General features: G+C 40.9%; 1 protein-coding gene across 1 annotated transcript; it reads right to left on the bottom strand.

Annotated features, from left to right (window-relative positions):
- LIX1L (limb and CNS expressed 1 like) lies at positions 1-26684 on the bottom strand. The gene is made up of 6 exons (XM_055584512.1): positions 26320-26684; positions 15645-15808; positions 12725-12865; positions 5058-5153; positions 4413-4490; positions 1-4092 (listed from the first exon to the last, which is right to left on the bottom strand). Exons 1-6 carry the CDS (start codon positions 26609-26611, stop codon positions 3850-3852), a joined length of 1014 nt encoding a protein of 337 aa, XP_055440487.1. The 5' UTR covers positions 26612-26684; the 3' UTR covers positions 1-3849.

The following is a 26684-nucleotide window of genomic DNA, read 5'->3' as shown; positions in this document are numbered from 1 at the left end:
AAAAAAAAAAAAAAAAGTCACATCTCTACTGATACCCCCTTACTTATTTTTGCACTTAGAATAAAATTCAGACTCACAGCCTGCTCTGTGTCTCCATACTGTTTCACCACCATTCTTCCCTCTCACCTATTACTTTACTATACTTTTCTCAACTATGTTTACTCCCTATACTCAACTATCTTGTACACTTTCTCATCTCTGGACATTTTGTAACTTTCTGTTCCTGATGAGCTTCCGCCAGCTTTTCAACATGGCTGGTTCAACCCCATCCTGTAGGTCTCCCTACAGTCAAAAATAGTATGGGGGCTACCCCATCCTGTAGGTCTCCCTGAAATACTGCTGTCACTCAAAGGAGTCTTCTCTATTCTATTCTTCACTCTTATTTCCTTCACAGAACTTAAAATCAAATCTTGAATTACTTTATTTACGTTCTAGTTTGTTTATTGTCTTTTGCATTGGCAGAGATTCTTATTTACAACTATATCCTCAAAGTTCAGACCAGTGCCTGATTCATAGTAGACAATTGCTAAATACATATCCAATGAATATCAGGAGGGCAAGAAATTTTTTATGCCTGATGCTGTCTAATTAGGAAACAAAGTTGGAAATACAGTTTAGGGTCAAACTGTATGTCATGCTAAAAATTTGGAACTTACCCTACAGGCAAGAAATTTTTCTAATTCAATATTTTAGTATTCATAATTTTTAACATTTGCAAGTAGCCCCCATACTATTTTTGACTTGTGTTTTTCATTAAATAGACTGGCATTTTAAATTTACGTGCTGTGCTGTGCTCAGTTGCTCAGTTATGTCCACCTCTTTGCAACCCCAGGGACTGTAGCCTGCCAGGCTCCTCTGTCCATGGAATTCTCCAGGCAAGAGTACTGGAGTGGGTTGCCATGCCCTCCTCCAGGGGATCTTCCCAACCCAGGAACTGAACCTGAGTCTTTCCACATTGCAGATAGGATTCTTTACCATTGAGCTATCAGGGAAGCCCCAAACAAATTTATACTGTTTAAATATCACTGCCATCAGTGGAGACCATATTTTTCTATTACAAATTCAGATAAAAGCATAACTAGTAAAAATGAAAAATGTTTGGCCATCTACCACCGAAAATCTTGTCAGATAATGCCAAGGGTTCACATATAAAACTTTGGGAAGTGCTGCTAAAGGTAAAGATAGCTAGATGATAGTTTAAGCAAGGGAGTGGTGCAGTGATAAGTATTTTAGAAAGAAATCTGATAGTAATGTAGAGGATGTGAAGAATGAAGGTAGAGATAATTAGGAAGCTGTTGCAGTGGTCCAGCCCTGAGATGCTAAAGGAATGAACCAATTCAGTAGATATGGACAAAACAGATTAGGAAGTTTATATAGGGGTAAACTCAACAGTAAGTGATTGATTAGATAATGGCAAAGAGGAATTGAAGGATCTCAAGGAAAACTGAGGTTCTAGCTTAGATTGCTGGGCAGTAATTTCAGTAACGTGGGGAGTCAAAGAGGAGCATGTATGGAGAAATGGGTTTTATTTTAGATAAGTAAGTTCAAAGAGCTTGTGTCATTCATGTGGTAATGTGCAATGTGTGGAAATACAGATATAAAAGCTCAAAAGAGGTTGGGGTGAAAGGAACAGGTTTGAGAACTGGGTGTATGATAGAGTTTAAGCCACCACAGTGGGTGTGACTGCTAGTGAAAAAGGGCAGAACTTGAGGAGAAAGGGTCAAGAACCAAATTCAGGCTTCTTAAATATCTGGAGAAGGGGAGGCAGATGCCTTCTCCCGCAGTACAATCTTATTTCTTCCACCCTAAAAATACTAAAAAAAGTTATTTTTTGAACTTTTTAAGAGGGTCATTTTAGAACGTCTCTGATACATGGGTCTCAAGAAAGAGTCAATATGGCTCACTAGACAAAAATCTATTTTTAATTATATAAAATTATACATTTAAAATACATAGAGAGTACTAAAAAGGTAAGTAAAAATTTAACACCAAAGGTGGACATATCAGGGAACAATTTTTCTCCAAGTTCTTTGGGATCTTACTGGTTGGTATTTGAGAAAAATAATCAAGGAGATGCGAAGACAAGTTCTTTCCATAACTCACACCCCTTCCCAGAGAAAACAGCAAAGGAGAAATGAGGGTTTGTGATTTCTGGATTATAAACATAAATAACAACTGAATAGACACACCTATTATTTAAAAGTAGGGAGCCTCTGCTCCAACCTTACATGTGTTTCATGGAATACAGAGATGGGGCTTGGAGAATTCAAGGAAATCCCTTTCAAGTACTAATATAACTGTTGTTAGATTCCTTACCTCTGATCCCATATATACTGGTCACTAAGATGATTTCAAAAGCAAGAAAGCTGACTTTCATCTTTCCCCTATCTGATCCAAATGTGCAAATTGTAGCCTGTTTCCTAACCTATTTCTAAAAGCAAAGTGTATAATTGTTAAACGGAAAGTGTAATTACAGGAATATTAAATTTCCCAAACTCAGTTTAGGAAGTGCACTGAGCTATAATATAGTATTAAGGTGATTACAGAAACAAGAAGAAAATATATCTTAGAGAAATGTACAAAAAATTCTCCCAAAGGGGAATGCTTTAGCTATACTCCAGATCATCTTTCTCCTGTTTTACCCAGGAAAGAGGTAAGGGAAGAGAATAGTATTCATATTAAAAACATAATTAGCTGATCATTGATTCTCTTTCCCCTCCTGGAGTTTCTCATGGTTCCCATTAGGAAGTGCCATAATGCCAAAGTATCTTCTAATTTTCCTGATCGGCTCATGCTCTAATAATAATTGTGGAGGAAGAGGAAAGAAAAGAGGAACACCAATGTGAATCTAGTTATATACATCTAAGGTCATAAACAGTAGCCACTTCATGGGAGTAGGAGGAACATAGCCCTCACCAAATTGGACAGATGTTTCCAAAAACCAAAATGATGGGAGGAGGTTTTTAAGAAAGGGAAATATGTTTTACCTTCTACCAATCTTTGCAGCAGGAAGATCTATAGACAGGGCTTAACTAAGCTTGGTGAGCAGGGGAGGAGGAGTGAAAAGAGAATATTGAAAGATAAGTAACTTCAACCCTTACCCATTCAATAGATTCTGGTATGGTATGGTATCTAGGCCCCAGAAGCAACACAGGTGATAAACCCCTGCAGGTTGTGTTTATAATTCCTCTCTTGTTCCTGGGAAGTTTCTCAGCAATGATTTTAAAATTAAGAAACAACCAGCTCTCCATTTCCCTTTCAAATAATAATGTGAGGAAGCCCTAAAATGAAGTACCATTTGGAGGCAGAAGAGGAGTAAGGTGGTAGTGTGGTGTGATGTAGGTTATGAAATAACCTAGTTACTGAGGGAACAACTTGGTACCAAGTAGGCCCAGCTCAAGATAAAACCAAAGCCAAAGTTTTCATTTTCATGCTCTGTTTGGTCCAAGAGAAAGCAGGAATGAGGGTAAGGGTGGGGCTCACAGTCCTTATTCAAGCTCCTTGTTATCTTAAAAGGAGACATGAACACCTAGTAAGTCATTTTGTGCTACTGAAATGACTACACAGAGTTACTGGCAGTGTAAGAGCCCACAAAGCTCTGAAGACAGCCTGCTCTTCTTGTAAAGCAGTGTGGATATGTTTCAAAAGCAACTACATCCAAAAACTAGAAGTAAGAAAAGGGATATCTCAGCAAATAGGAATCTAGATGTAGAATTTATACATACACATATATATATCTCTATATTTTAAAGTATAAAATTGAGAAAGTATGTACAGAAATCACACTAAGTCTTAGAAAGGACATATAAAAAATGGGCCTGGAGATGATGCGAGTATGTGGGTAGATGCCTAGCAGTTGGAGGAATGCATATTGCCCAACTGCCCAGCAGCCAGCATGAGAATATCTTTCTTCTCCTTGTGGAAGCGCAGCTCCTTGCCTGCCAGCCGGGCTTCATCCAGCTCCCGCTCAGTAGAGGCCAGCTCTCTAGACAGTGCCCCTGGCACACTCTGCTCCCGGCTCACCCAGTCCAGTGCCATTTGGTGGCGAATATCATCATCTAGGGCTCGGTGTGAATAATGAGCCAACACTTCCTGGAGGGGGAGAGGAATGTGAAAGTCACGGACAAAGTAAAGGTTCATTCCTCATTAACCCTCTGGGACTAGGAACCCTCAGCCTTTGAGTCCTAACCAAAGTCAGCACTGGTGTCCTCTGAGGAGAGTCTTACAGGAAAACCTCCTGGTGGGAGAAGCAAGGCAGGTAAAAGAATCACAGTTAAGATTATAGGAATGAAGTGGGCACTTTATGTAAGCCTTTCAAGACTCACAAACTGGTAGGCCTGCTTATTTATAACACAACAGCCACCTCAAAACAGCCCTTCTGCCAGACTCCCCTCATCCACAGGAACTCTTACCTGCCGAGAGCACTGTCTTTCCCTCATGGCCTTAAGGCTGCCATTCCAGTGCAGCAGCTGAAAAACTGTCATTAGCTCCTGGAGGAAGAAAATATGAAGTGCCAGGACTGGTATATGGAGGTTGCATAAGAATTATATATGAGAGGGGAGGAGTACTTTCCCGGTGGTCCAGTGGTTAAGAATCTGCCTTGCAATGTAGGGGATGCAGGTTCAATCCCTGGTCAGGGAACTAAGATCCCACATGCCACAGAGCAACTAAACCTGCTCGCCACAACCAGAGAGTCTGTCCACCCCAACAAAAGATCCCACACAACACAATGAAAATCCGGCATGGTGCAACTAAGACCTGAGGCACCCAGACACACAATTAAATCTTGTTGTTGTTTTTTTAAATAATTAAATGGGGAAACTTTCACAAAATGTATTTGTGGCAGCATGCCTTATACCAACTCTGATATGTCCTTGGGGCCTTGGGGGAAGGAAGATATTTATATTTTGAAAAATATTCTATAAACTTTTCTCCTTTCCTTTCCAACTGAGTCTTGGTACGAGGTGTGTGTGTGTGTGTATGTGTGTGTCTATGTGTGTGTGTACAGTCTAATCCATGTTATTAGAGCAAGGGAAGTAGGTGGAATAGTATAGTACCTGAAACTCCAACATTGACTTGCCCTTGTTGGATTCCAACATGAATCGAAAAGCACCAATCCCTGTATTGGGGTTGTCAGCTTCCTCCCTGTTGCCCTGGTAACAGAGGAAAAGAAAAGACAATAGATTTTCAGTCAGGATTATCACCTCGATCAGGACTGTCCAGGAGAAATATAATGCAAGTCACGTGTTTAATTTAGTTGCCATATTACAGTAAAAACAAATAGTATTAATTTTAATAGCATATTTTATTTAACCTAACATATTTAAAATATTATTTCAACTATAATTAGTATAAAATTTATTAATGAAACATTGTTTTCCTTATACTAAGTTTTCAAAATCTGGTGTCTGTTTATCTTACAGCATATCTCAATTCAAGTGCTCAATAGCTACATGTGGCTAGTGGCTATTCTGCTGCTCAGCGCAATCCTAGAGGCCTCTGGAGCCATCACACTTTTTAACTTAGGTGATAGAGACAAGTCAATCTGATTTTCCCTGTTTTAGAAAAGGGAGAGCACTGAAACATAGAGGAGAGTCTTGATTTAGCTAAAATAACAGAGTGAGTTCAGCATATAAGACTGGACTAACCTAGAGGGCAATTAGCAAATGCATTTTAAAGAGTGACTGTAAAAGTCACAAGCATGGCAAATTCTGGGTAGCCGTTTGGCCTCCTGGACATTTGCCTCGTGTGTCTTCTACTGGCAACATGACCCTGCCAGGGTCGAGTTAAGATACATTGACCTACCTGTAAGCCTAGAGTGTATGAAAAAAATACAGTATAGAAGTTAAGAGCATGGACTGGACTACTCTTATGGTCTTGGTGAAGTCATTTAACCTCTCTGTTCCCCAGCTACCTTATTTGTAAAATGAGAATAATCATGGATCTATTTTACAGGATAATTTTAAGGATTAAAGATATTCTTTTAAAAATTTAAATTAAAAAAAGATAAATTTAGTCTAACAATTCTAAGCATATAATGTAGGTGCATTATCATATTGGACCTGATATCCAGTTACACAATCCAAATCCATTCTGGTACGGGCTCTGGTTTGTGCTATTTGGTTGGTGGTTTCATATTATTAAAGATAATTCTAGGTCCAGGGTCTTGTGGGGACTTCCAAAATGAGGGCATCTCCTGGTTTCCTAGTGATCCTTTTTATCAACCCGATCTAGAAACATTAGGCCAGGAGACTACTGGGAACACAGGGATCCAGCTTTCTCCTCTTGCTTCCTAAGAGGTTTCCTGCTCTTTCTAGCCAGTTCCACACACACGCCCCCAAACTCCCAAGAAATGAACTTCATTCTGCTCTTTTTGAGCAAAGGGATCAGGTAGAGTTCAGGAACCAATTAAGTTATATCCAAATTCAGTTTATTGTGGGATACTTTATCATGGGGTTTTACTGTATACGTATCACACTTAAATAATGTCAGGCACTTAGTAAGCATACCATAAGTGCTAGTTTATTATCATTCTTTGCCTTCACTGTGCTAGAATCAACAAGAAGTCAGAACTACTCAAAATCAACCCACTTTGTTTTGTGGCTCATGAGAAATAATCATGCCATGCATGATTAAATCTTTGTGGTGAAACAAAGATCATAAAATTTGGATTTAGAAGTGAAAATCTAGAGGAAGGGAGGGAAAAGGTGGTGATTTTCATTATTAGGATTTAGGGCTCTGAAGCAAGCAAGAGTCTTCATTCTTATCTAGAACTGTTCACTGCGATACCTTATTCAGTGCCTCCATGATACAGCACAGAACAGCTGCCAGCAGAGGCTGCGGGGCAGAGTCCATCTGCCCCATGCCTTTCTCAGTTCCCCTGAGAGTTGAGGGGATCAGTATCATGGCACATCTGTAAACTATCTGGAGTATACCAAATGGCATGACCCAACATTGGCAAGTTCCGTCTCATAGGATACTTCTACACCTACCAAGGTTATAAATGAACTCCATTTATTCAATAAACATTTAATCACAGAACACTTGATTAGTGATAGGAACATTAGAATATAATTGGAAAGGAATTAGAATTAATTTAATTTAACCTACTTATTTTACAAATGAGGAAATTCAGAACCACAGAGGCTAAGTGATTTGTCAAAAGACAGAATACAGTGTTAGATTCAGGACTTTTAAAGGACAAAAGTTAAAAGCAAAAAATGTGGACATCACTCTTTCAGTTCAGTTCAGTTCAGTCGCTCAGTCGTGTCCGACTTTTTGCGACCCCATGAATCGCAGCATGCCAGGCCTCCCTGTCTATCACCAACTCCCGGAGTTCACTCAGACTCACGTCCATCGAGTCAGTGATGCCATCCAGCCATCTCATCCTCTGTCGTCCCCTTCTCCTCCTGCCCCCAATTCCTCCCATCATCAGACCATGGGCTAAGACCAAATGAAAATCTTTTTTTTTTTGGAGAAGGGGAATTCCCCTGGGATATTAATGAGACATCCACTAAGTTCTCAATTTGAGAGGTTAACAAAAAAAGAATAGTGGCATGAAAATAATAATAGTTTACATTTCTTAAACACTTTGTAGCAGACACTGCAGGTGACCTATCCAATGTCTATTTCCTTCTTCCATACTACAGGGCCTACTCATCTCCAATTACCTCAGAGAAGAGTGATTTTATCCTAACTCCAAGTGGGTAAATCCTAATCTCTTTTGCCTGTAACTGACTTTAAGGTGAGAATTCTGGGCATGGGTGGTAGAGGGAAGGTCTGCCAGAGAGCTTCTGGGAATAGAGTCCTTAATACTAAGGAGATACTAGAAAAGATGGTCTCTTTCTGTCTCTGAATGTAGTTTTCTCTGTATTTGACAAATGGAACTCTGTCTCTGTCTTGTACCCTGAGGGGAGTCAGCCCAAGGGCAAAGCCAATATCTAGAGGATGGCTGGGTGGAGAGATGGAAAGAATTTTGGCCAGTAGATGATACTCTTTTTTTTTTCTCCAGGTTAAAAGTCTGTTTTGATGCTTCCCTTGTGGCTCAGTGCTAAAGAATCCGCCTGCCAATACAGGAGACACAGGTTTGATCCCTGATCCGGGACGATCCCACATGCCACAAAGCAACAAAGCACCACAACTATTTTTTTAATTAAATTTATTTATTTTAATTAGAGGCTGATTACTTTACAATATTGTATTGGTTTTGCCATACATCAACATGAATCTGCCACGGGTGTACACGTGTTCCCAATCCTGAACCCCCCTCCCACCTCCCTCCCCATACTATCCCTCTGGGTCATCCCAGTACACCAGCCCCAAGCTTCCTGTATCCTGCATCGAACCTGGACTTGCGATTCGTTTCTTATATGATATTATACATGTTTCAATGCCATTCTCCCAAATCATCCCCCACCTCCCTCTCCCACAGAGTCCAAAAGACTGTTCTATACATCTGTGTCTCTTTTGCTGTCTCCCATACAGGGTTATCGTTACCATCTTTCTAAATTCCATATATATGCATTAGTATACTGTATTGGTGTTTTTCTTTCTGGCTTACTTCACTCTGTTTAATCGGCTCCAGTTTCATCCACCTCATTAGAACTGATTCAAATGTATTATTTTTAATGGCTGAGTAATATTCCATTGTGTATATGTACCACAGCTTTCTTATCAGTTCATCTGCTGATGGACATCTAGGTTGTTTCCATGTCCTGGCTATTATAAACAGTGCTGCAATGAACATTGGGGTACACGTGTCTCTTTCAATTCTGGTTTCCTCGGTGTGTATGCCCAGCAGTGGGATTGCTGGATCATAAGGCAGTTCTATTTCCAGTTTTTTAAGGAATCTCCACACTGTTCTCCATAGTGGCTGTACTAGTTTGCATTCCCACCAACAGTGTAAGAGGGTTCCCTTTTCTCCACATCCTCTCCAGCATTTATTGCTTGTAGACTTTTGGATCGCAGCCATTCTGACTGGTGTGAAATGGTACCTCATAGTGGTTTTGATTTGCATTTCTCTGATAATGAGTGATGTTGAGCATCTTTTCATGTGTTTGTTGGCCATCTGTATGTCTTCTTTGGAGAAATGTCTATTTAGTTCTTTGGCCCATTTTTTGATTGGGTCATTTATTTTTCTGGAATTGAACTGCAGGAGTTGCTTGTATATTTTTGAGATTAGTTGTTTGTCAGTTGCTTCATTTGCTATTATTTTCTCCCATTCTGAAGGCTGTCTTTTCACCTTTCTTATAGTTTCTTTTGTTGTGCAGAAGCTTTTAATTTTAATTAGATCCCATTTGTTTACTTTTGCTTTTATTTCCAATATTCTGGGAGGTGGGTCATAGAGGATCCTGCTGTGATTTATGTCGGAGAGTGTTTTGCCTATGTTCTTCTCTAAGAGTTTTATAGTTTCTGGTCTTATGTTTAGATCTTTAATCCATTTTGAGTTTATTTTTGTGTATGGTGTCAGGAAGTGTTCTAGTTTCATTCTTTTACAAGTGGTTGACCAGTTTTCCCAGCACCACTTGTTAAAGAGATTGTCTTTTCTCCATTGTATATTCTTGCCTCCTTTGTCAAAGATAAGGTGTCCATAGGTGTGTGGGTTTATCTCTGGGCTTTCTATTTTGTTCCATTGATCTATATTTCTGTCTTTGTGCCAGTACCATACTGTCTTGATGACTGTGGCTTTGTAGTAGAGCCTGACTGAAGTCAGGCAGGTTGATTCCTCCAGTTCCATTCTTCTTTCTCAAGATTGCTTTGGCTATTTGAGGTTTTTTGTATTGCCATACAAATTGTGAAATTATTTGTTCTAGCTCTGTGAAAAATGCCATTGGTAGCTTGATAGGGATTGCATTTAATCTATAGATTGCTTTGGGTAGTATACTCATTTTCACTATATTGATTCTTCCGATCCATGAACATGGTATATTTCTCCATCTGTTAGTGTCCTCTTTGATTTATTTCACCAGTGTTTTATAGTTTTCTATATATAGGTCTTTAGTTTCTTTAGGTAGATATATCCCTAAGTATTTTATTCTTTTTGTTGCAATGGTGAATGGAATTGTTTCCTTAATTTCTCTATTTTCTCATTATTAGTGTATAGGAATGCAAGGGATTTCTGTGTGTTGATTTTATATCCTGTAACTTTACTATATTCATTGATTAGCTCTAGTAATTTTCTGGTGGAGTCTTTAGGGTTTTCTATGTAGAGGATCATGTCATCTGCAAACAGTGAGAGTTTTACTTCTTCTTTTCCAATTTGGATTCCTTTTATTTCTTTTTCTGCTCTGATTGCTGTGGCCAAAACTTCCAAAACTATGTTGAATAGTAGTGAGCACCACAACTATTGAGACTGTGCTCTAGAGCCTGGGAGCTGCAACTACTGAAGCTCAGCACTCCCTAGAGACTACTCGGCAACAAGAGAAACCACCACAGTGGGAAGCCCACATACCGTAACTAGAGAGTAGCCCCCACTCACCACAACTAGAGAAAAGCCTATGTAGCAACAAAGAGCCAACACAGCCAAAAGTAAAAAAATAAACAAAAATTGTTTTAAAGCCTGCTTTGGACTTCCCTGGTGGTCCAGTGGTTGAGAATCTGCTAGCCAATGCAGGGGGCTCAGTTGGATCACTGGTCCAGGAATTCCCACATGCCAAGGAGCAACTAAGCCTGTGCTCCACAACCACTGAGGCCCATATGCTCTAGGGCCCACGTACCATAACTACTGAGCTAATCCACCAAGAGCCCACGTGCCACAACTAGAGAGTAGCCCACACTCGCCACAACTAGAGAAAGCCTGTGCACAACGGTGAAGACCCAGTACAGACAAAAAAAAAACCCAGTCTGCTTCATTTAGATCTGTTGACCAGACTCCCAGACAGCTGATTTTGCAGGAAATTTTGCACCTGAGTGTCTCCCCACTTTACCCTCCCAAGAGTGTGCTCCTGCAGATGGGACAACAGAACTCACCCTTTATGTCAAAATGGGACTGGTCTTCAGGCTTGAAGTCCAGGTTGGAGCTGCTGTCCTAAATGATAACATTCTTAATCCATGGAGTCATCCAGTCCTGAAATCTGCCCTACTTCTAGACTTCTTATCATGTTAGGTAATAAATTTCCTTCCTTTATTTATTAAGTCAATTCGAAGTGAGATTTTCTATTACTTGCATCCAAAGGCACCTAAACAGATAACATGTGCTAAATGCTGGAACATAATCTCTTTTATCCAAGAATCCTATGTGATAGGTATAACTGTTATCCTATTTTACAGATGAGGAAACTGGAAAAAACTAACTTGTTCAAAGTCACATAACAAGTAGAACCAAAATTTCAAAATAAATTCAGAGCCCATGCTCATAAGCACTGCTTTCTATAATCCAAACTAATGTTTCATTTTATAATGTCGATACATTAGATGATTTAAGACTGAAAAACGTGCTTTTAAAATTTTAACTGATTTGATTAATATAAAATGTTTTATTCCCTGCAGACACTGCTTGACAGGGTAATAGGAGAAAAACAGATGGGTCCTAGGTAACGGATTATGAATCAAAGTGTTCAACACTAATCTCCAAAACAGGTAAGTGAAGCAGTTTAGTATATGTAATTACATCTTAAATGTAAAGAAAACAGAAACAGAAAATTGATCTGACTTTATCTCCCTATCGATGGTCTTTTGAGAGGAAGGATGAAAGCAGTGCTAATTTTTAAGATGTATCTCTAAGCTAGAAAAGTTTGTAAGCTGACTTGGGTTCTAGTCTTGGTTCTACCATCTACAAGCTATATTACTTTAGGCAAAACTTCACTTCTATGTTTTTAATTTCCTCATCTGTAAAAGAGGGGTATCAATAGTATTTCTACCTCATAGGGAGGGCTTCCCTCATAGCTCAGTTGGTAAAGAATCTGCCTGCAGTGCAGGAGATCCAGGTTCATTTCCTGGGTTGGGAAGATGCCCTGGAAGGAGGAAATGGCAACCCACTCCAGTATTCTTGCCTGGAGGATCCCATGGGCAGAGGAGCCTGGCAGGCTACAGTCCACCGGGTCGCAAGAGTCAGACACAACTTAGCGATTAAACCACCACCACCACCATACCTCATAGGACTGTTGTGAAGATGAAAGGAGATAAACTACATATAAATCCCCTAGAATAGTCCCTGGTACAAAATAAATACTCAATTAGGATTTGCTATGGTTATCATCATCGTCATCATTTGAAAGAAGAGATGTTCTTTTTAAAGACAGTAAATAAATTATCCTCCACATTCCTAGAAACATGAAGACAAGACACTTATATTGTAACATGTTCTTTATTAATAAGATGAAGTAATGGAGGCAGGAAACAAGTGACAATGAAAACAGTTGTATAAAAAAAGAGCGAAGGAAAAAGGGAGTAAGGTCTTAAACCAAAATTGGGAAAAGCAAAATTCTGGTTCAATTTTTATTTTATAATATCTCTAAAAGTCCATAAATCTTGAAATAAAGATTTCTAGATACCAGAGGCATAATGAAAGAGACAAAATAACAAAAACAAAAACATACATAGATTTAGAGACTGAAGCATTTGGAGCATGTAATACAAAAGACTGATAGAAAATAAACAGAACAGAAATGTAGACAGGAAAGAAAACCAAGAATTCATGTTCTGTTTCCCAGTAATACACAAGATTTCACAATCAGCCAATTCTCCCATCCCCCACTCTCCTCCTTTCCAACTCCAAATAACTTACATTGAAAGATGCCAGGGCCTCAGAGACACTCTTCTCAATGAACTCATCAGTGATTCTTCTGGAAGGATGTTCATTAAACACAGAGTTCATTAGTGCAATCTTTGCAGCACTCCGCCGGGCTTCAGCTTTTGTGGGGCAAAACTAGGCAGTAAACAGAGAAAATATGTGTATATGTGTATCTGAGAGAGAGGAAGGAAGAAGTGGAGGGAAACACTTGGCATAGACAACACTTGGATACTCTTTGGAAAAGTCAGTTTGTTCTAGATGCTGTCCAAAGTTTTTATTGTAAAATGGTCAGGGCACTTGGAAGCTTAAGTTTGATTCAACATCCTGGAGTCATTAAGGAACTGGAGACAGCTGTAGCTCATACCAAATTGAAGGCAGTATGGAGGAGATTGCTGAAGTCAGCATATAATCACTGGATACAAAAAGTACCTCTGTTTGAACTGTCAACAGAATTAATTACTCAAAAGCCAGATTCTCGCCAGTCTGTTAGAAATCTGTATCTTGTTCTTTTATTCTGTAGACAAGATGGACAAGATTTTTTTTATCCCTCTAGATAACCTAAGATTAGAACAAAGCTGTTTCTAGGCTGCTTCTGCAGAGGAGCCCTCTAGTCTCTATCCAAAGCACCCATTTGGGATTCTTGGACTTTACCCTTAGCTATGTGCAGGCAGTTTCCTCACTAATGCAATGAGCCAGGGAACTATCCCTGAATGGAGTCTAAGGTCTGAGGAAGGATTATATCATCTCTAACCCACCCCCTCCCAGTGGAGGCAAAGAGAAGAGAGGTAGCTAGGGAAAGGAAAGCTGACTCAAGGAAAACAAGAATAAATTAAAAATTAACTCATGTTTTTACACTGGATCCAACATATGTATCAAAAAGAATGTCTGATTTTCAAAAGTCTTGAATCACTCAACTTCAGATCCCTAGCCACCTTTAAAATTCATTTTTACTGGCTGTTTCAAAGGCCTCTATGCCCTTTGTCATTTATGATTAGGATTAAAGAAAAGAACGTGATGTAATTTTTAAAAGTAGACCAGATTATGTTTGCTACTTAGCCATCCTTAATTTCAGTAATTCCCAATTTCCTTTAGCTGACAGGTCTCTCTGCGACAACATATGGAGTTTGGTACGTTAATCCTACGTCTTCTTGCTTATTCAGTTTCTGTTTCCGCTTCTCTCACTATTTATTAGCCTGCTGCCCATGCTACTGCATGGTGCTCTTTCTGAAAAATCATCTATGAAGAAAACCAGCAGGAGAAGTATCACCTGCCACAGTGCATATAAAAGATGTAAGCTAAAAGAGGCCAAGAGAGATAATTCTACTCTTTCAGGAAATAACAGAAATTGAATGCCCCAGTTTGGGGCATCCTGGAGAAGGGAAAGGCTACCCACTCCAGTATTCTCCCCTGGAGAATTCCATGGACTGTATAGTCCATGGGGTCTCAAAGAGTTGGACACGACTGAGCGACTTCCACTCACTTGGGGCATCACCATAAGATTATTAAATCTTTATTCAACGATATGATGAGGTAGGAGAAGGAAGGAAAGATCTTATTTTCTAGAAGCAAAAGATAGACATTAGTTATCTTGGGCACATATTTATTTCTCTGAAATGGCTGGGGTTCTGAGAGAAACATTTAGTCACCTGATTTGAAATGAAGCTCTCTTTGGACAGTTTCTATTTGAGACTGCAACTGAGCTACAATGGCACTCATTTGTGCAACAGATTTATTAAATGTCTATTCTGTGCTGGGCACTGAGTTGGACGGTAGAGATTTAAAACTGAATAAGAAAGAAGACTGACACTATCTCTGCCACCATAGAGCATAGTCCACTAGGACAGAGAAACACTCAATAATGATATGTTGTGGTAAGTGATTTGATACGGGAAGTTCAAGGTGCTATGGAAGCACATAGCAGAGGGTATAACTTTGTGTAAGGGTTATTCAAGCCATACGGAAAACAGAACAAAAGTGTCTAGTCCCCTCCCTAAATTCCTATTCAGGCTCTAAGTTGACATTTCAGGAAGCTACTTTCCTGTCTACAATGTGAAAAATTCATCTTTGATGTAATATTCACACTGGTCAAATTTCTTGTTACCCTACAATAGCATCAACTATTTTCATCATCATATACAAGTCTTTTATATAATTGTAGAATGTTAGTACCAGAAATACTGGCTAGAAATAATCTACTCTGTCTCCTTCATGTTATAGATGGAGAAACCGAGGCCCATAGAAATTACTTGACTTGCCCTGCTAGCAGTCAGGGGAATGAGAATTTGGATCTGCTAACTCTTAGATGAGTACTATTTCCACCATACATAGTCCTTCTCCTTTGATTTCTTGGAGAACTCAAACACTGCTTTCCTTGGCCATAGCCTATGAAAAAGTAGTGCGGGCAATGGATATTATCCTATGTCCTCAAAAAGAGACAGCAGGAACCTGGAAAGCCAGATCAGAACATGAGTTAGGTGCTAGTAGTTTGCTTTTCTTTCAGCTTTCAAAAACTCAAACCCATTTGACGAAAACAACAAAATTCTGTAAAGCGATGATCTTTCATTTAAAAATTAATTTAAAAAAACACTCAAACCCACTGGAGGAGGGCATGACAACCCACTCCAGTATTCTTATCTGGAGAATCCCATGAATAGCGGAGCTTGGCAGGCTCCATAGGATCTCAGAGTCAGGCACTACTGAAGTGACTTAGCACACACACTAAAAAGAAAAGCATGCTACCAAGGTTGTTTTCTGGTCAAATGAGCCTCAGATGCTTATTAGAATGATTTACCCAGAACTGGTCCAAGTCCTCAAATAGGTGACTTTGGACAGAGATTTAATGATCAAAGTGATAGAGAAAGCCACTACTAGCACTACGGATTTATCTCGGCTACATTTGCCTCCCAGCTCTTACCTGGAAACTCCCAAAGCAACTTCCCCCAGGCAGGGTGACATAACAGACATAGGGAGGACTGTTGGCGGGAACCATCTCATAAACCACTAGGGCCCCATTCTTCAAGTCAGCCCCTCGTGACTGTTTCATCTGCCAGAATTCCTGAAGTGCCTCCACCACATTCACTATAAAAAGAGAAGTAGTTCAGTTCAGCAATAAGAATGCTTCCAAATGGTGCTCTGCTTCAATACACTATCTGTAACCTGTACTTACATTAAGAGACTACCCCGTCTTAGATCCCCACCTATCACCATTTAAAAGCATTTAAAGTAATAAGCCAAGGCTGTAATTAAGTTCATTTGCATAGGAAGACCAGAATATACTTCCCTCACCTCTCTAGTTCACATTTTGGTTAGTCTTAGACACCAAAAGAGAATAGCATAAATATTGGAGGCCAGAGTTTCCAAGGTCAGCATACCATTGTTACTACCTGATGAAATACAAGTAGATTATTCCACAATTAGTCAGCTGGCCAAGAATAGTAATAACCACCATGATCATAAGTGCTGACGTTTACTGAACTTACTGTATGTCATATTTCTCAGAGTGCTTTACCCATACAATCATGAGGCAGGTACTTTTATTATCCCCATATTACAGATGAGGGAAATGAGGTATGGAGAGGTTAAATAACTTGCCCAAGGATATAACAGAAAGTAGAAGAGCAAGAATTCCAACCCAGGCATTCTTGGTTCCCAGGTGGTTTCCTGGCGCAGTGGTAAAGAATTTGCCTGCCAATGCTGGAGACGCATGATATGCAGATATGTGGGTTCAATCCCTGAGTCAGGAAGATCCCCTGGAGGAGGAAATGGCAACCCACTCCAATATTCTTGCCTGGAAAATTCCATGGACAGAGGAGCCTGGTGGGCTACAGTCCCTGGGGTTGCAAAGAGTCAGACATGACTGAGCATGCATGTATGTCATGTCATTCTTGGTTCCAGAGTCAATGTTCTTAATCATTAAGTAATACTGTCACTTAAGGACATATGGCCCTATTAGCCATTTTCAAGGCTGTGCTTCTGGTGAGCAAACCCCTGGCTAGATTCCTTTTCCACCCTGAAATACTATATGTATACTATATATATGAGAGAGACAGAGAGATAGGGAGAAAGAGAGGGAGAAGGAAGGAAAGAGAATGAACTCTGAGGCTTTCCCTAGCATAAATGATTTTAGAAAGGACTGCATATTGGGAAACATTCCTCCACAAGTCTCTAGCACTACTCTCCATCTTGCTAGGTACACCGAGATTTCAAGGTCCTGACTACTCTTTACTTGGATAATTTCTCAGGATTGAGTTTGCAGCAAGAAACCTTGAGGAATAATGTCTCTGACTAGGATAAGGGACAAAGTTTGCTTACTATTACTATAAAATGGCAGGTTCCCCAAGCTCAGTGTTCCTCTCTTGTAATGCAGCCCATGGCCTGTGCAAGCATCTACCTGAACCCTCCTTGTCAGACAGGGGAGGCAAGGGAAACCAGTGCAGGCAAACAGGAGGCTCATGCTACATGCTGTGCTGTGAGTAATAAAGGCCTTTGTCTCTGACCCAGAGTCTCTTGGCTTCTGCCAGCATCCATGAAATAGTAACCATCTACATGATATGTTTTTGTTATTCAGTCGCTCAGTTGTGTCCCACTCTTTGCGACCCCATGGACTGTAATACACCAGGCCTCTCTGTCCCTCACCATCTCCCAAAGTTTGCCCAAGTTCATGTCCATTGCATCAGTGATACCATCCAGCCATTTCATCCTCTGACACCCTCTTTTCCTTCTGCCCTCAATCTTTCCCACCATCAGGGTCTTTTCCAATGAGTCGGCTCCTCACATCAGGTGGCCAAAGTATTGGAGCTTCAGCTTCAGCATCAGTCCTTCCAATGAATATTCAGGGTCAATTTCCTTTAGGATTGACTGGTTTGGTCTCCTCGCTGTCCAGAGGACTTTCAGGAGTCTTCTCCAGCACCACAGTTTGATGGCATCAATTCTTTGGCGTTCTGCCTTCTTTACGGTCCAGCTCTCACAAATAGTAATTAGTTGTAAACAGGGTAAAATCAAACTCCAGACTTGACACTGTATTCAAGGACAGTTCCCCTCATCCCCTAACACCTAGATTCAATTATTCCACAAAAATTATTGAATACCTACTCTGTGCTAGACTGTGTGCTGGTGCTAGGCTACAATCATGAGCAAAACCCTGTTCCTTTTCCCTTGCAGCTTACAGTCTAAACAGGGAGAGGGAGATTAACCAAGTAATCTCAAACAAATCAAACACTACAACTGAGATAAATGCTATAAAGGAGTGGTAAATGGTGGGAAATGTAGGAACATGTGACCTAATTAAGAAGGTCAAAGAAAACTACCCTGACAAGGTAATATTTAAGCTCGGATATAAGTATCACTAGGCGAAAAGGTGAGAGAAAAGTGCTCTGAACAGAAGAAATAGCATGGACAAGGGCTCTGTAGCAGCAAGAAGTACAATGAATAAGGGGACCAGTGTGGCCAGAAAAGAGACAGTGAGGGGTAATATAATGCAAGATGAGGTTGCAAGAAAAAAAAAAAAATAAAGCCAGGGCCAGATCAGGTTAGATGTGATGGGTCATGTTAGAGTACTGGCTTTATCCTGAGCAATGGGAAGCTACTGAGGGCTTTTTAAATGGATGGCAGGATAAAATCAGTTTGCCTTTGGAAAGGATCTCTTTGACTCTAGGGTTCCAAAATTTCAAATGGCTTTAACTAAAAGCCTCATAACAATAAATTATCACACACATTCACCAATATCTTCCATGAGCACTCTCCACCCTTTGTTACAAGGACTTGTTAATTCTATTATATTATGTGAGTTAAGGTCTGACAAGGAGAAGACACCAAGATGGGTCAGACATGCAAGAAATTTGTTGGGGAAGAAGAAGGAGAAGGGAGAGCCTTCAGACCAGGTTCAAGGTCTGACACCTGTGGAAGAAAAGAGGCAAGGCAGGAAGTGTGGATATGAGAGTCTCAAGACTGCAGCACAGTTCCAAGAAAGGTTTGGCCAGAAACCAAAGGAATCCCACATCTCAGGATGTGCCTGAGTTAGCACCCCTGCTGCGCTCAGTCACTGACAGAGCAGCCTACAGGATATATGGCCTCAATGCAAACATGGTGATGAACTCAGAGGGAACAGCAGTTTAAGGCTGTCAGTCAGTTATGCTCCCTGCAGCACCAGATATTAACCAGCACATTTTCATGGCTGCCACATACACACTAAGCAAAATGTTGAGCACTCAATAGGTGCACAGCTCTATTCCAGACATTAGAGATGCCAAGACGAGTAACATATATTTCATGCCAGGAAGATGTTCAAAATGTACAAATACAAGGTGTTCAAAATGAACAATAAAAACTTATCTTACTGCTCTGCAACTGAAGCAAGCACTCCATGTACCAACCAGGGTTTGAAAAGCAGCATAAGCTCTTAACTAATACCTTATATTTAACTGACTTTTTAAAATGTTCATTCTTCCATTAAAAGTCAGCATGAAAAGGAAACTTTCTCTTTCCCACCCTTAGTTTTAGCAGGGACTCTTCAAAGGTTATTGCTGCCCAGAAAGCTTAGCCACCTTTGTTCTTTTCATTGAGATCTTTTCAGGCTCAGTTCCCTCTTTGAGGTAATCTAGCACAATGTGCTGGGTGACAGGTCGCATGACATTCAAACAAGGAGAATACTGAAATAAAGAGGAAGGGGAGAAGACTGCTATAATGGGGAAGGTCCTATTAAAAAGCACATGACCATTCTATATCCAGTTAAATCCCTTTTGGCACAGACTATAGGGCTTTTTTAAAAATAATTATTCAAAGCCAAATGAAATAGGGAGTCTTATTTCAGAAATGTGAGTATGAAATGACAAACTGGGCAAATGATTAGGGAAAAAGGCAATGAATTGTGATCTGCATTTGAAAATGCTCATAAGTGTTAGTCGCTCAGTTGTGTCCAGCCCTGTGTGATCCCATGGACTGTAGCCCACCAGGCTTCTCTGTCCATGATATTCTCCAGGCAAGAATATTCAGTCTTCCCTGACATTTCCTTCTCTAGGGCATCTTCCCTGGCTAGGGATCAAACCTGGGTCTCCGGCATTGAAAGCAGATTCTTTACTATCTGAACCACCAGGGAAGCCCATGAGGCTCATTCATTTCTAAAGCTAAAAAGGACTTGAGAGATTATCTAGTCTATCTCAGGCTAAGGAAGGGTAAGTGACTTGGTTGAGGTTACATAGCTGTAGCAGAACCTGATGCCGATGTTTTTTCCAATTTGGGAATCTTAATCCAGGGTCCAAAGTCCACTCTGTGGTTGAACTTCATAGGGCTTCACAAGACCTTTAAAACTCTAAGTAAAATTAAGCATGTCTGTGTGTGTGTGTGTGTGTGTGTGTGTGTGTGCGCATATGAGTATTTATTTTTGAACAACATCAAAGAGAATACTTTTGGTTTTTCCCTTGGGAGATAAAATATTAGATGAATGTCTAAGTGGTGAGAGAGACAGAGTGCACATACACCAGAGTAAAAATACTAAAATGACACATGAAACTATAATAAAAAAAGTTTATAAAAAAAACAATTTTATAGTGGGGCAGCATGGATAAATAGATAATGAAATTAAGTGAGTGAGAAGGTTCTCTCTGATCATACAAGATGGTAAGAATAGTGTCTGTCAGTTAGTCAGTTTATTCGCTCAGTTGTGTCCGACTCTTTGCGACCCCATGAATCACAGCACGCCAGGCCTCCCTGTCCATCACCAACTCTCAGAGTTTACTCAAACTCATGTCCGTCGAATTGGCAATGCCATCCAGCCATCTCATCCTCTGTCATCCCCTTCTCCTCCTGCCCCCAATCCCTCTCAGCATCAGAGTCTTTTCCAATGAGTCAACTCTTTGTATCAGGTGGCCAAAGGATTGGAGTTTCAGTTTTAACATCAGTCCTTCCGAAGAACACCCAGGACTGATCTCCTTTAGAATGGACTGGTTGGATCTCCTTGCAGTCCAAGGGACTCTCAAGAGTCTTCTCCAACACCACAGTTGAAAAGCATCAATTCTTCGGTGCTCAGCTTTCTTCACAGTCTAACTCTCACATCCATACATGACCACTGGAAAAACCACAGCCTTGACTAGACGGGCTTTTGTTGGCAAAGTAATGTCTCTGCTTTTGAATATGCTATCTAGGTTGGTCATAACTTTTCTTCCAAGGAGTATGCGTCTTTTAATTTCATGGCTGCAATCACCATCTGAAGTGATTTTGGAGCCCCAAAAAATAAAGTCTGACACTGCTTCCAGTGTTTCCCCATCTATTTCCCATAAAGTGATGGGACCAGATGCCATGATCTTCGTTTTCTGAATGTTGAGCTTTAAGCCAACTTTTTCACACTCCTCTTTCACTTTCATCAAGAGGCTCTTTAGCTCCTCTTCACTTTCTGCCATAAGGGTGGTGTCATCTGCATATCTGAGGTTATTGATATTTCTCCCAGCAATCTTGATTCCAGCTTGTGCTTCTTCCAGCCTAGCATTTCTCATGATGTACTCTGCATAGAAGTTAAATAAGCAGGGTGACAATATTCAGCCTTGATGTACTGCTTTTCCTATTTGGAACCAGTCTGTTGTTCCATGTCTAGTTCTAACTGTTGCTTCCTGACCTGCATATAGGTTTCTCAAGAGGCAGGTCAGGTGGTCTGGTATTCCCAATCTTTTAGAATTTTCCACAGTTTATTGTGATCCAGGCAGTCAAAGGCTTTGGCATAGTCAATAAAGCAGAAATAGATGTTTTTCTGGAACTCTCTTCCTTTTTCCATGATCCAGCGGATGTTGGCAATTTGATCTCTGGTTCTTCTGCCTTTTCTAAAACTAGCTTGAACATCTGGAAGTTCACGGTTCACATATTACTGAAGCCTGGCTTGGAGAATTTTGAGCATTACTTTACTAGTGTGTGAGATGAGTGCAATTGTGCAGTAGTTTGAGCATTCTTTGGCATTGCCTTTCTTTGGGATTGGAATGAAAACTGACCTTTTCCAGTCCTGTGGCACTGCTGAGTTTTCCAAATTTGCTGGCAGCACTTTGAGTGCAGCACTTTCGCAGCATCATCTTTCAGGATTTGAAATAGCTCCACTGGAATTCCATCACCTCCACTAGCTTTGTTCATAGTGATGCTTTCTAAGGCCCGCTTGTCTTCACATTCCAGGATGTCTGGCTCTAAGTGAGTGATCACACCATCATGGTTATCTGGGTCGTGAAGATCTTTTTTGTACAGTTCTTCTGTGTATTCTTGCCACCTTTTCTTAATATCTTCTGCTTCTGTTAGGTCCATATCATTTCTGTCCTTTATCGAGCCCATCTTTGCATGAAATGTTCCCTTGGTATCTCTAATTTTCTTGAAGAGATCTCTAGTCTTTCCCATTCTGTTGTTTTCCTCTATTTCTTTGCATTGATCGCTGAGGAAGGCTTTCTTATCTCTCCTTGCAATTCTTTGGAGCTCTGCATTCAGATGCTTATATTTTTCCTTTTCTCCTTTGCATTTTGCTTCTCTTCTTTTCACAGCTATTTGTAAGAATAGTGTGATCTGGCTTAATTCATGTTACTATGAAGATAGGGAAACTGGTTAACAATATTTCACCTGACTTCCTATTTCAGTTTGTAGAAGGTACCCCTGAATAGCCCACAGTGCACAGTCTCCAGAAGGGAGGGATTGAAAAATGACAGTGACTTTGGGAGAGGACCATAGTAAGCGGAATAATGCACCTTGCCCAGAGGTTCATGTCCTAATCCTTAGAACCTGTGAATGTTACCTTATGTGGCAAAGATTTTGCAGATGTGATTAAGTTAGGGATATGAGATGGAGAAATTATCATGGATTATCTTGGTGGGTCCTAAATATAATCCCAGGGGTCCTTAGGGAAGGAGACTTGATGAAAAACAGAAGAGGAGAAAGCAGCAGGAACATGGAGGCAGAGGTTAGAATGATGCTGTTACAAACCAGGGAATTCTGGTAGCACCAGAAGCTGGAAGAGGCAAAGAAACAGATTCTCCCCTAGAGCCTCTGGAGAGAACACAGGCCTGCTGTGACACCTTGACTGTGGCCCAGTGATACTGATTTTTAACTTCCGGGCTTTAAAACTATGAAAGAATAAATTTCTTCTGTTTTAAGCTAAGTGTGTGATAATTTGTTAGAGCACCCACAGGAAACGAATACAGGGTCTAATCCTACATTTCAAACATTGGAAATATCCAGACCAATCATTTTATTAATAACTACATGGTCACTCAGAACAAAGAAGCTGTCTGTGATTCTGAAGAAAAGGAACAACTAAACAGAAAATACCACATAAGATTCATTTGTTCAACCTAGTGGAGTGGCTGGGCTGAATTTCCAATCATGTAACTATATGTGATATATAAGGATAGCAATATATATACTTTTTAATTTGGCCGCAGAGGATCTTTAGTTGCAGCATGTGGGAATCTAGTTCCCTGACCAGGGATCAAAACCTGGTTCTCTGCATTGGAAGTGAGAAGTCTTAGCCACTGGACCACCAGGAAAGTCCCATGGGACAGCAATAATTTTTTTAAAAGATAGGTTTGAAGAGGGTAACACAGAAGTTACCGAATAAGGAAAGCAACTTGGTTGTTCAGGCAATTGTGCCAGCTTAGAGATTACCAGCTGTGAGTCATTGGAAGAAGGGGTCTATATGCCATGTGGAAAGGAGGTAAATGAAATGGTAATGCTAACAGTACCTATCAAATGCACAGTTTTCAAAGCATTTCCACATGCATAATAATAGCAACCACCTATTGAGTACTAACTAGCTGCTGCATGCATTCATTTAATCCACGAAGAACTATTAAGATAGGCATTGTAATACCCACTGAACAAATGGTGAACAAGTTAGGAAACAGACCACAGTGGCAGAACCAGAATTCAGAACCAATGTTTGTTTGCCTCCCAAACCAATCCTCTTTCTGCTGTATTGTCCTGCTTTATTGCATCATTAATTCTCACACATGCTCTACAGAGTGGACTGTGAGCTCCATGAAGATAGGGACTGTGTTTCTTGTTCACCCCTGGTGATCAATAAATATTCATTAACTGAATGAATGGAACAGGTGAGGCCTAGAGAGAGAAAGTAATTTATCCAAGATCACACAGCCACTATTTGACAGGGCCAGATTCTCTGATTCCAAATCCTGTGCACTAAACTGGTTAAGATCCTACAGCATACTGAGCTCGGTGTGCATCTTGGGTGGGGACTGCAGGGAGAGATACAGGACAAATAAGCGAGATAACAGAAGAATCTAACGCTGAGAGCCTACAGGAGTGAAGGTAAATCTAAAGACCATGCCTGGTCAGAAGGAAGATGAAAGATCTGAATTGAAGATAATCCAGTAAAGCATTGCTGGATTGAGGACTGGTCTGGGCAAAGACTAAAGTAAATTTTATGCAGGGGAATAGGGCCAGCCCCCAAATATCATGCCATCAGTCACAAGGGTGTGTGGACACAAGCCAGTGGCAGTTTTGCCTATTAATTGAAGCAGAGTAAGTGATTCCATGTGGTGAAAGTCTTCTGAGCCAAATCGGCAGAGATTCTGCTTGCCTGAAGCTGAACTATCTGCCAAACTTTCCCAAAGTACTGGCTGGACACCCAGACTGGAAATGAGAAACTCAAAAATAATGAGAAGGACTGTGGTGGGAGGTAGGCAAGCTGGAGGACTGAATTGCTGGAGAGTCTGAATGTTAACTGGTTGCTCTTTGTCAGTATAATTCCCTTGTACCCTCACCCTCATCCTTTCTAAGGAAATGAAAAAGTTTTACAGGATGCTCAGTTTAAACCAGAGCTTCTTGAGGTAACACAGACCAAAATATGTCACTCCTCTACAATTTTAATAAACACCTATAAGATTCTAGGAAGAAGGCTTTAGATTTAGGGTTGCTACTCCTATGCTCAGAAGCAAAGACCTTCCCTTGGTCTCAATTTAAAAGAGGCATGAAGTAACAGGACAATAGCTAATGGCAATTCCATTACAGTGCCCTGTTAAATCTAGGTGTTAAACTAGAAAAAACAATTAAATTCCCTCATGATGAATTTCAAGATAATATACATTTGTATTCCCAGCATCTAGCAGAGTGCCAGCCCCCTTGGTAGCAGTTTAAAATGTTAAAGAACAAAGGGAAACTGATGGGAAATGTATCATTATGCAAATAAAGCAAAATGGATCTTAAAATGTTTTCACAAGAATCATTGGTTTTACACTGTTAGGATTTAACAGTGAGAGAAAATATGTATTCTTCCCAAAGAAATGAACCAATAAACTTGAGAAAATATTTATCATTTTTAAAGTACGCATTATTATATCTGTCAGGTGCAATATATCATTTATTGAGACAATAATTCCAAAGGAAATCAAAGCTCAGTGAAGTTAAGTCTCTTTCACAGAGACATAGCTGGCAAGTGACAGAGATTTAATCTGGGATTTAATCCAGACTTGTCTGACTCCAAAGCCTTTGTGTGTGCTCTTCTCACTGCACTTTCTCAGGAAGAAAAAAAAAAGTCATTACAAGAAAGCCCTGCAACCTTTCTCTCCTAAACAGACAAACTAGAAAGTTAAAGATACAGTCACTTCCAGGTCAAGCGGGACTTAACCATGCAGAGAGAAGTAATGTCTCAGAAATTTCAGATCTGAATTCTGTACCCCACACCCCTTCCTATATATTTCTTTTTACACTATAAATCTTGGAACTCAAACTCATGATATCCTGCACTGGTTAAACACAAACAACAAAGAAAATCTTCACATCCCCCTTTTCAGAAACCCGGGAAATTAGGCATGTTTAAGATGAAGAGTTCTAAAGGAAATAGGGTTTCTGTCTGGCTCATTTCCACTGAATTTAACATTGAGAAAGCCAAGCCCTGGGATTTATCCTCAGTTCCTGGGCAAGGGCCAGGAAAACAGAGCCAGACAGACAGAGAGGCTGGAATTGTCAGGTTCCATACTTAAAAAGACACCGAAGTAGGGCACTAAGTCACAGGAAGCTGGCGGGGGTCCAAATTTAAAAGCACAATTTACAGGTGACTTGTGAAAGCCCTGCCTAATTCCCCAGTAAATCTGAAGTTGCACTGGAAATCTCAGAGTGACATAAGAAAAGAATTTAAAAGTCAAGGTTAAGGAGACAGAGTAAATTAGCCGGAGCCCAGGAATTGCTGAGATCACAGAAGAAAGACTGAGAGGATGTGGCTGAGAAATGTCTTGGTTCTGAGATAAAGGATAGGATCCCACACAATGGGGACTGGTCTGTAAAGGCAGAGAGATGTTAAAGCACTAAGCTACAGGAGGAAGTCCATTTCTAAAGAGGAAAAGATTGGGAAGAAAAGAAGGCTACCTCTGTAAAAACGGGTCCCTGGAGAATATAGTAGTAACTCAATAAAGGGGAGGGGTGAGAGGCTTAAACGTGTGTATGAATATGCGCGTCTGTGCGTGTGCGTGTCTGTGTGAGTGTAGCCCTGAAGGAAACTCCCCAAAAGGAAATGCATGTGAGGGCTCTGAGCCAGGAAAAGCGATCCAGAGGACTGTGGGAGCAAAGCTCCCTTACAGAGAGGGTGTCCCGGAGGAGGCCAGACCCCGCAGACTCACCTCGGCCATAGCCCTGCGTGTGTTTGGCGAAGCTTCTCACCACGGCCTCCACGGCCTCCCGCAGTACCACAGGGCTGCCTGCGGCGCCGGGAGGCAGCGGCAGCCCGGAGGCCCCGGACAGAAGCAGAGGCGGCGGGGGCGGTGCGGGGGGCGGCGGGGCCGGCGGGGGGCCCGCTGGGGGTGTGGCGGTGGCAGCCGCGGCCCCAGTCACTCCGGGCCGAAGCGCTCTCAGAGTGCCCCTCCCGCTCGTGCCCACTCCAGGCTGCAGTCGCTGCGCTCGCAAGGTCTCCATCCCGGCCGCCAGTGGAGTAGCGGCCTGGAGCCTGCCAGCCTGGCGAGCTAACGGTCCCAGCCGCCCCCTCCAG

Source organism: Bubalus kerabau, chromosome 6 (genome assembly GCF_029407905.1).
Source record: "Bubalus kerabau isolate K-KA32 ecotype Philippines breed swamp buffalo chromosome 6, PCC_UOA_SB_1v2, whole genome shotgun sequence".
NCBI lineage: Eukaryota > Metazoa > Chordata > Mammalia > Artiodactyla > Bovidae > Bubalus > Bubalus kerabau.
The sequence above is the reverse complement of the archived record's forward strand: the minus strand, read 5'-3'. Positions and strand labels throughout refer to the sequence as shown.

Excerpts from the sequence above, each read along its gene's own strand:
- LIX1L (XM_055584512.1), bottom strand. The coding sequence starts at position 26,611 with ATGGAGACCTTGCGAGCGCAGCGACTGCAGCCTGGAGTGGGCACGAGC. Across the intron at positions 12,866-15,644 it reads GTTGCTTTGGGAGTTTCCAG|TTTTGCCCCACAAAAGCTGA; the intron begins GTAAGAGCTGGG and ends TTTACTGCCTAG. Across the intron at positions 4,093-4,412 it reads AAAGACAGTGCTCTCGGCAG|GAAGTGTTGGCTCATTATTC; the intron begins GTAAGAGTTCCT and ends CTCCCCCTCCAG.